We start from the raw sequence: 11,214 nt of genomic DNA, 5'->3' as shown, positions 1-11,214 counted from the left end.
TTATTTAGGTGGTATCCCGAGATTGAAGAGATCGAATTCCTTCGGGGAACACACGAAACAAAGATATGAACTGGGTAAATAGAAATGGAAAAGAGATGTTTCCAATTCATCAAAATGAGAAGCTTTTTCTACATCCATATGATCTACTAAAGTAGATCGGTATTGCCCATATAATAAAAGCAGATCTTGGTCCATGGAATCCCAAGAAGGTAAGAACTCCAACCTGTCCGATGCTTCTTCGGCCAAATACAATATACAAGTGGGACCTGCACTATGCGCAAGCTGCGCGAAAAACTGCTTCTTTTTTCCGGTTCTGAAACAACTTGGGCGAAATAGGGTTCTACCGGGAAACCATGGATTTTTTAGTTTTCGCCATTGGTTACTGGTTGAGCCACTGGAATGGAATGAGATAAGAATCTCTGGAGATCTTTCCTCTCCACTTACTCGTAACAGGCTTTCCCTCTGTAGAAGACTTCTTCCGAATGGCATAATTGGGAGATTGATTCCTCGATCTTCAAAGAAAACTGACTCCTCCTACTCCTTCTTCTCCTTTAGGATAGGATCGTCGTTGGTCCTTCTTTCACTAATGATTTAATGATCTCACCATTTTCTAGTAGTTCTCGCGAACGCGCGAGGGACTATCCTTTCTATCGCTTGCCCTTTCTTTTCACTCTCAAGACAAGGCTCTCTCTCTCTTTTATAAAGCGAAGCAAAGCGCATGGCGCTGAAAGCTCAATAAACACAGACGAACACGATGCAGGGCATAGCATAAATGAAACCACTGATCATTTCATAAAACATATATGCTTGACCTTTCTCGATGCTTTTTTTGGGTGACTCACCAACCGACCCAGCAGTGATTGATGACAGAATGGTACGAACAAATAAAAGTCATTGGATTTGGTAGTTCTCCATGGACTTCTCTCTTTAGCCCTTTGTATATGTTCAATAATGGGTGTGCACCTCCAGATGGGCGGGGGCCGGCCTCCCACTCTCTTATCTTATGCAGCATTTATTAGCTTAGCTGGGTTGGGCGGATCGTGCAATAAGCCTCTCTCGACCCTCCGTTTATCATACGTCTTTATGAAAGCCTCTCGCCTTTCGAGATCCGGTCCATCATCAACTCAGCCAGATCTTCTTGTTTGCCCGCTTTGATTAGGCTTCCTTTAACGGATTTGATCGGCATTTCGTGCCTGCAGTCCTGCTGAATTCGACCTTTTTTCAGGGTAGCGTAGTAAGGTTAGAGGCGCAACTAGAAGAGTTGGCCCTATTTCTATTTTTTGATCAATTCGATTGCAGTCTCCGAAGTCCTTCTTGATCGATGGTCCCCATTAGCATTAGTGCTAATTAGCAGCCGCTTTTTTTGGAAGGCAAGATACTTATGTGTGACCGCGGATTCCACGGTAGCAGTAGTTCTAGCTCTACATTAGGAGCAGGGGGGCTCTATCTAAAGGAGGTACGGACCCCTCCCATAGTACGGTACGATGCAGCTGAAAAACTTAATAGGCTACCGCGGCTCGCTTCGCTTTTGTTGCGGAGCTCACTGCTTTTGGAGTAGTGCTTGCAGCTTGCTGCTTTCTGTTCAAGCGGAGCTCGCTGTCTACTCCACGAGTCGCCACAGCTTCGCCTACGCCACTTGTATATAGACAACAATAGCGCCCAAGATTTGCCCTTCGCGTAGTTCATTGAACCTTCCAACTTCACTCTGTGGCCTGTGCTAAAGAAGCGTGTCTTAACTAATTCCTTTGAACTCATTTCACCTATTCTACCTCTCGATATCTCCTCACCTTGCACCTTTTCTTTCTTTTCCTCATCCCATGATCCTTTCCCATGTCGTGGAAGTGCAGCAGTGCTCCTTCATTCTTCATAACGACTATAACCAAGCTGCCAACCAATAAAGCAAGCATTTCAGGCATTTCTTAATGAATAGCTAGATGGTCTCCGCCGTCTAGGATCTATAGATAGAAACCACGAGGGGAGAAGAACATCATCAAGTTCCTTTTTTCCGGGATTTTGGCTACCTATAGGTGAAAGAATTAGACTTTTCTGACTATTCATAGGCGAACGAATTAGGCTTTTGAGAAGGACTAAGCAGCAATCTCAGTGAAACGTGAGAGGCTCATTGCGTACGAGCTTCAATAGTGAGAGCTAAGCTAGGAACGGGGAAGGATGAGCAGAGAGGGAAGGACTTTCTAACTGAACTTGACTTACCCATAAAAGGAACGACTTAAAGGGTTCAGGTTTCTGGTTGAATACCTATCCCTGCCTTCTAGCATTCATACCTCATCTTTCAGATTGATCTATCATTCCATACCGGATTTCTGATATATCTCTCTTTTTGATCCGGATTTCGTATCTCTCTTTCTCATATTTGACTGATTTTGTATGCTCATGCCTAATCCTCTTGATTAGACTATCTATGCCTATCTTTCAATCCGGATTTTATATTATATCCCTCTCTAACCTCTTCAAGGCATGGGAACCCGCAAAGGAGAGGCTAGCGGCGAAAGCAGATTGATAAGGGGGTCACCCGGCTCTTTCTAACAAAAGGTCGGCCTATCCTATCACCTAATCTTTCTAAGGAGCGAGAGCATGGGAAACCTCTCAGATTGAACTAGGCCTTCTGAAGCATACCTTGCATCGTCTAACTGCCCCCGCTAAATCATGATTGAATGTCTCATTTTCCTCTTTCTTCTTTCTCGTCTTTGACACGTCTGATCATGGCTAAGACTCACTAACATTCTCTTTGGCAGCAGGCTTCCACTTGCAGGTTCCGGGCTTTCTGGCCTATAATCCAGATTGATCTATTCAGATTGAGGAAACACCGAGTTCAGGTCTTCTTTCTATGCCCCAACTGGATAAACTCTGAGATTTCTCACTATTCGTATGAAAATGGGGAAACAGTCTTTCTCAGACTCAAATCCTTCTTTGTTTATGCCACGGACTCCCCGAACGGACTTATAGCAGCAATACCAGCCAGAACCTCTGAAGGGACCTATCCATCGTACTATCACTCTCCGCTATTAGAGAGGCTTTTCACCCACATGCGGGTCATCCTTCTCTTGCTATAGGCAAGCTAAAAAAAGGGTCCACCCTCATGCTTTAAGCCTATAATCGAAAGGGTATAAAGGTATCCTTAACGTGGTTTTGACCTAGGTAAAATAGCATTCTATTGGGATAAAAATCCCTGACATGTATTGGATGAAAGGTCCTAACTCCTAGCAAAGTCATTATTAACTGTTTTTCCCCTTACCTTTGCCTGTCTTGAAAGCTTCTGGCCGGGTAGATGCGGAACATTCTTTGCCTCATCTTTCATGCCTACCTACCATGCTAATCAAGATGGAAGATCTCATTTCGAATTTTAGTTTGGAAACTTCCCTAGTTGAAATGGGTAACGTGTTCCGCTGCTTGGACTGACTCTTGCTATTGGAAACATATGCTCTCTAATGGTTTGGGCCCTTCCTTTCGTTTGATGGCATGCGCCTTCTTAGAATAAGGCTAGGAGCTATTCTCCAGGCTGCCTTCACCCTATGAGTGGGGTCTTTGTCTGGAAAAAAGGCTTTCACTATAGAAAATTCGAAAGTAGATGTTCCCTGAAATTAAGCTATTTCGAAAGCAATGTTGGCTAGGAATTGTTTTGCTGTCTAGCTCTTGCAAGCAAGGCGTGAAGCGATTCTCTTGAGCTCTAACTAAACTTTGGTGGCCCGCCCCAAGTCTTGCCCATAGCTGACTTCTTTGCTAGATGATATCGAATAGTACAACTAGAGTTCAATCCCGCAGAAAGTCATAGTACGACTACAGGGAAAGAGATCTGAAAGTAGCCTTTTACCCCGAATGCAGCCTAGCTCTCCCCATTCAATAGGCTAAGCCTATCCCTTTGCCGTAAAGCTAAGACAGAAACTCAGCTAGGACCGAAGAGAGGATTGCCAACCGGATGAAAACCGAAGAGAGCATTGCCAGTTGCATTCCAATTTTTTCTCAATTGAGAAGTCAACTAACAGGTCAATCCTTCCCTTATATAATATCCATTTTACACAGTCTTTGTTGAAATAGTGTAAATAGTGCGAGACTTTCAACTAATGAAATCTAAACCAGCTAGTTCAGTCAGATACCGGCTAAGCAACCTTTAAAGCAGCTATCGGAGCAGTAGCAGCTTGAAGTTCGCATACCAAAGACGACGGAATTCCCCATTTTCTAATGCAATACGGCAAAGCTTAGGGAGTCAGCTAGTCCAACATCAGTCTATGAAAAATAGAATAGACTGGATTAGCGAGATCCGTTTTCATCCGAACCCCATCTTGTTAAGCCTAAGAGGCACGAGCTATATCTTACATACTCTATTGTCCGATCATAGCCGTCTGAGAGTCCCGCCCGAGCAGGAGGAGCATCCAATCCGTACCTAGGTAGAGGAAGCTGATCTGCCGTATGCACTTCCGACTGACACAATCGACAGCTTGAGGAATAAATGTGCTTTAATACTTTCCGAGTTTTGCAAGAATAATAATCGTGAACATGAGACCTTCGTCGACATCATACAAGAACTGACCTTAAAAAACAAGATAAGCGAAGGCGATGAACTTTCGCGTGAGGACTTTATTCACATTTTACGGACTTCTTACGGCTTACAGAATTCGGAGATAGTGGGGATAGATGGCCTAGGAAATATGAAGAGCTAACGGGATGCTTACCGTGGGTATTATGAAAAGGGGAAAGGCTTTTTTTATAGAGAGAGGTATAGGAGAATGGAAGACCAAAGAGACCCAACTCATATCGTACCAAGAACTTGGCATTGACCTGATCAAGCGCTTTAGGGAGATCACCTTCACCCATGTTCCGAGAATATAAAATAGCTTGGCTGACTCGCCAGCCCTTATGGAATTCATACTCAGCCGCTCTAGTACACATGCTAGTACACCGAAGCACAGAGTCGCTTGTCATCGACATCCGAGCCACAGAGATCCCTTCTGCCGAACGGGACTCATTTATCTTCTTGGATGAAGACTATCGGGAGTTGGAACATGATGAACTATCACCAGTCAAGACGAGGAAGATTACGAGGACGATGGGAACCATGGTATTATTCTTTCTACAATTACCTCAAGACGGGTTCATACCGGAGTACGCCACTCGTGGTCAGAGGAGAGCCCGGAGGGAACTTTCCCGACGATTTGTGATCTTGGGAGATGTCCTTTACAAAAGGTCACTCGCCCGAAATAAGGAGCATTGTTGAACAAGCTCATTCAAGTGGGTGCGGAGGACACGTCAACAGCCAAATGCTTGCCAAGAAAATCATGAGGCAAGGCCCCCTATTAAAAGTAAGGGTGTCAAGAGATGTCAGAAATGTCAACTCCTTTGATTTGATGGAATTTTCTTTCAAAATGCTGCATCATGTCGAATGGCGGGTCCATCGTCTATCCCCAAGGTAAGACCCCGAATGAAAAAAACGTACCTTCGAAGGCATGATTGCTGCGATCAGGAGCTGCTTAACATCATTGAGAACAGGAGATCAGAAGATTTCGTGGAGGATAAAGTAAAAAGCGAACCAACACTGGGATCCGATCATAGCCGCCGTGAAGTGTTTGGATGCAAAGGCGATGGTTTTTAGATTCGGCAAACATGAGATGTGTCCTGCACGAAGTACATCGAATTTTGGAGATATCCCGTAATGTCCTTTTTGTACCTATATAAGGACGACCTCGAGAGAGCAGACGACCAGTAGAGTAGGTGCTCCATCTCGTTCCTGCTGCGTAGGTCTAAGGTAATTCACAGTGCTAGCAGATCAGAAGTACGGAAGTGGGCCCTCACCCTTCTCTAATAGGGGCAGTGCTACCTATAGAACGGGAATGTTCATCCTCTCTTAAAGTCCGTTATGGATTTCAAGTCGGGAATAAAGCTGTGGTAAGCAATATAGATCGCCCCTGACTCTCTCTCTATAAAAAAAAGCCCTTCTTAATTCTTAACTTAATAAGGCTTCGGCCCTATGGAGTAAAGGGAAGTGCAGATCTGGAGTGTTTGGACGAGAAATAAAGGCTTTGCAGCAAGCGGAGTTGTACCGAAATTCAATTTTCCGGGTATACGAGAAAAGAGTCCAGCCGAGCATATTTGTTTGCTAGTTTCTTGATCCCGGAAATTTTGTACTCAGAGTATAGGGAGCATATTCGGTTTTCTTGAGCTCCTTGCTCTTGGCTTATCTTGCACTTTTCTAACTGATCGAAATCATGGTTTTGGGCTTTGTTAAGATTGAATGTAGTTTGGTAACTTTTAATAGTCAATTTTGAAGACATATTAATTAGTACTTTTGGCCTTTGGGCTGGAACTTGCCCTGTTGCCCATATTGTTAATATTCTTTTGTAAACGATATTTGAAGTTGGAAGAACAGTAAAGTGAATTCGATCCTTGTGTTAAATAACTCAATAATGAGCACAGCCAAAACATAGGGTTGGTGGCAGTGTCGTCTTCGAGATTGTAAAAAAAATTCGGGGTCTGGCTCGAAAATAAAAAGTGGACCTCTAATATAACGAGTCAGTGTTAAAATATAATAGCATAGTATTACGACGATAAACGTTTTCGACTACAAAAACAAAGTTTGAAAATAAAATAAAACCTAGTTTATATATTAAGTAAATCGTGCAGCTCTCCTTGTATTTTTTGAAGCAAAGTTCTCGATCAATACATTGTAATCCATACCCTCCAGTATATCACTCTCAATAGAAATCATTGCTAAGCTATTCATAATATTTATTAAAATATTAATAAAGTGTAACAATAACAATAAGCTCTATAAATATAAACAATAAAATCTAACTAAGCTATTCCTTTAAATCAATAAACAATTAAATATTAAATTAAATACCTTTTAAATAAAAAGGTGAGACAAGGCTGCAACTCCTACAAGGATGGGACATGAGTAATTGAGTATGCGTATGGCGGCACCAAATTTGTCAAAGACTAGAGATGTTTAATTGATTTTAATCTTTTATATATGACCAATTGGAGATAGTTGGAAACAAAGAGCTAAAAAAATATATATATATGTGAGGCTTAAAGTACATGGCTCAATTTTGTTTCACTGAAACAGCCTCACGTATTCATATATGCACCGATTTCATACTAAAAAATGTATATACATAAAATTGTTTTTAAAAATTGTGGGCCCAAAAAAGTGGGCCCGACTCTCAAGCACCTCTTGAGCCATGAGATGGCCGGCCCTGGTTGGTGGTCTAGTATATTAACTTCGGGTTATTACGTACACCATATATAGTTTGAATAACACTTTGGAACAAGACTTGTTATTATATTTATAGGGTTGAATGATTAGAAGGTTTTTTGAGACTCATGATTATTACGTGTATATACATAATGAGCATAATTGAATAGGTTAATTTATGGTGCATTTGCCAGGTGATTTTGAACTTTTAGTACGACCCAAAACATAAGATACTTGATCAAGCTATCGATCAAGCTAACACAACAAAACTTTTTCTGTAGTGTCTAGCTAGAACTTAATATTTTGATCTTTTTAAATGAATGCTACATAGAACTATAAAATCTTCAATATATCTTTCGGACCTCCCATTGGGCCGGGTCAATAGGCAAACGAAAATCCTTCACAAAATATCCAATTTAATGCATGGTTCATCACAAAATATTCGATCTGATGCAATCAAAGCTTGATCAAAAACTTTCAATATGTGTGTGTTTGAGAGAATAACCATAATAAAATTAAAATATACCACAAAGAAAAATTGTGAGGCCATGAACGTCCGTACATTTTTGGCCCATTAATTGCTTAAATGGCCGCCCTTTGGATCCCACTCCTAGGGGTGTCACCCTAGACCCCGTCCTTTAGCCCCGAAGGTCATAATAAATTCAAATATGCATGCACTCCGCACCTTCAAATTTATATGACGATAATGATCAAACAAGTTAATCTAATTATACTAAAATATCCAATTTGTTATCATTGTACCACTAGAATGAGCATGGGCTCCGTTATCTGATATATACGTATGTGCTAAACATAACGTAGAAGATTATGTCAAATGACTTGTGGACGTCGCATTAAGCCTAATCGCTTTACATTGAGCATCACGGTCTTTCATACTGGACGTTGATGCTGTCATACATCAAACACCACACTGTATGTTGCATAGTTATAGTTAGTAAAAACTATATTAATAGAAAACATTACTTATTTTAAAACATTTAATTACCATTCTTTTTACTTGATCTTACCTTAATATGAAAAACTAGATTGTAGTATTGTACACAATAAGTTGGGCTACAAATCAAGCTCAAACTCAACTCAAGATAATTTAGACTTGGGCCGTTAGTTTAGATCTTTTAAGGCCGCTCCTTATAGACTTTCAATTGGTGCGTCCAGCCACTTCCGACGCGATCAAACCGGAGGAAGCTAGTAGCAGGGGCTGCGTCTTGGAGTGCGTCCGGAGGTTACTTCCAATATTAGAAGTGCGTTTTGTGAAGAAAAGTGGGGCCCGAAAAGATGATGTGAGTGGAAAAATAGGAGAAGAAGAGGGGTTATAAGGATGAGGTGTTCTTGGGGTGTCTAAAAGTGATGAATAATGTTAGAAGTAGTTCCTTATAAGGAGAGGCCTAAAAGTCAAACTTGTGTAACTCACAAGTAGCTTGACTCATTTATACCCCAATCACCGATCATATTTGTTGAATATTCAAAACAAATAAAAAGAAGACTACATTAACTCACTTCACTCACTTCCAATTTCAAGTTCAACGCTCATAGTCTCATCAAATCACCGATCATATTTGTTTGCATATTCAACTTGATTAAATAGGTAGCTATAAATTAACAACCACGTTTACCAACAAATCTTAGTGCAAGAGATTTAATCTCGGCTCAAAAAAAAAAAACAAAATGACGTTTATCATATCACATCACTATTTTACTATTGTGATTTGTCATCGAGAGCCTCCATTACTCATGGCATCCATTGCTAGTCAATTGGTTTCCGATCGTAGTTTCATGTAATTAATTAAATTTTTTTAAACGGTGCAGATCGAATATCACAATGAATGATTTAGATTATGCTGTCTTAATTGGGTTCACGCTAGAAAACCCTCTTATCCAATACCTAATAAGAAAGAAAACCCCTGATAGTCCATCAAAGATACGACAATGTATATTAAAAAAAAAAACATGGTTAACTAAGATTTAAACTTGATACTCCTCAAATTGAAGTCCCAAAGGGATTTATAAATGAAAAATGCGAAGTCCTAGACTATTCTATTTGTTAATGAAAAATAGCATTATATTATTTATAAACAAAAAAAAAATCCCATCAAATTAGTCACGTTTTATTCTTTGCGTTCTCAATACTTGACCATGACTAATTAAGATATAACGTGTGACATTTTACTAATCTACATTCTACGTGGTATATGCCAAACGATACGATGGTATAGTAAACGAGGCCCACTGGACTTCAGTCCAATTACTTGAAGTCTGTAATTGACTAATTGTTTGACTTTTTTTTTTTTTTATGATTTATAGTTATAGACTTATAGTTATACACTTTGTATTAAATTTATAAGAATCGGATAAGAAAGATTTTAACTACACAAATAAATTAAAATAACGATAAATTCGTATTCCACTCTAACTCTATCATATCATATTAATTTCCTTATCCTCATCTTGATCAAATTAGTTATATATTACTCGTAATACCTATATATAATCATAAATTAACTCTTAAAATTCATATATCATAAGAAGAAAAACTTCACGAACAATTTAATAAGTTGATCAATAACGAATACTTCAGTATATACTTTCTCTGTAAGAAAATATGCATACATTATTAGTTATATATACTAAGATTTTATTTTATTACATTCTTTATTTACTTGAACATGTTACATGTACATATTTGGTGTAAGTACTATTTTGAATAAAATCTTTGTTTCATCATTAACTTGTAGAAATTGTGTAGAAATTGTGCTCGATCTTTCAAGAATGGAGATCGTTGCATACCCCGGGATAGGGGGTACTAACTACCGCAACGTTGTCGCGCCTCCTCCTGTTGATCAGAAAGATAATGAGAAGACAAAGGTATCAGAGGAGAATTCAGAAACAATGATCGAAAATAAAAATAAATCGTGTGTTGAAAGTCATAAGTCTTGGATTGTGGTCGTGGGGGATATTTCGTGCCCTCTACCAATCAACAAGGTCTCGCGTGTTGATGCAACTCAAAGAAACATTGAACTAGAGGGAAGTGTTGAAAATCTTGAAGTAGACGCGAATGGAGAAAGTACGGATGATTATGAACAGATGGAAACTGATGATCAAGGTAAGGAGGTTCTTGTTAATGATCAGTATCCGAGTAGGGTAATTGATGATCATAATAGTAATGATATGGAGTCTTGGATTGTGGTCTTGGGGGATATTTCATGCGTTATGCCAATCAACAAGGTCTCGATCGTTGATGAAGTCGTTGTTGATCATGCAACTCAATCAAACATTGAACTAGAGGGAAGTGTTGAAAATCTTGAAGTAGACGAGAATGGAGAAGGTACGGATGATTATGAACAGATGGAAACCGATGATGATCAAGGTAAGGAGGTTCTTGTTAATGATCAGTATCCGAGCAGGGTAATCTTTCCTCCTACGTTTGTCTGCCCTGAAATTGAAATCGAGTTTGGATCACTTGGGAAAAGTACATTTATCTTCCCTCCTGAATATGTTTGCCCAAAACTCAATATTAAGTTTGGATCATTCGGTGATAATGATGATGATACAAATATCGGGTTGGGAGATCTAAACCAAGAGACAGAACCACTATGTGGTGAAAACAAAGAAGACGAAAAAGTGACTTGTGAGATAATTGAAGATGATAAGGCTAGTGATGCTCCAACTGAGGATGCGGCCGTAGAATTCAAGGACGGTGAAAAGTTTTGTGACACGAATACTATGGTGGAAGACTCGAGTCATGAGGTGATTGAAACGCCTAAAAAACGTGTTGTCATAAGCAACAACAATCATGACATGATTGTTATAAATTTACTAGAAAATGAGAAAGTAAATACTTGTGGGATACTTGAAGAAGATGATATGGTCGCAGGATTTGAAGATGAAAGGGTTAGTGACACGGATATTGTGGTGGAAGACTCGAGTCATGAGGTGATTGAAACGCCCAAATGTGACGCCACAAGCAACAACAATAATCTTGATGTAAC

General features: G+C 39.8%; 1 protein-coding gene across 1 annotated transcript; it reads right to left on the bottom strand.

The window, feature by feature from the left end:
- On the bottom strand, positions 1-583 carry LOC122586321 (uncharacterized mitochondrial protein ymf1-like). Its single transcript, XM_043758320.1, has one exon. The coding sequence runs from the start codon at positions 487-489 to the stop codon at positions 1-3; it is 489 nt and encodes a 162-aa protein (XP_043614255.1). The 5' UTR covers positions 490-583.
- Positions 584-11,214: the final 10,631 nt, after the last annotated feature.

This window comes from Erigeron canadensis, chromosome 2, assembly GCF_010389155.1.
Source record: "Erigeron canadensis isolate Cc75 chromosome 2, C_canadensis_v1, whole genome shotgun sequence".
Lineage (NCBI taxonomy): Eukaryota > Viridiplantae > Streptophyta > Magnoliopsida > Asterales > Asteraceae > Erigeron > Erigeron canadensis.
This window is presented reverse-complemented; position numbering and strand designations above follow the sequence as displayed.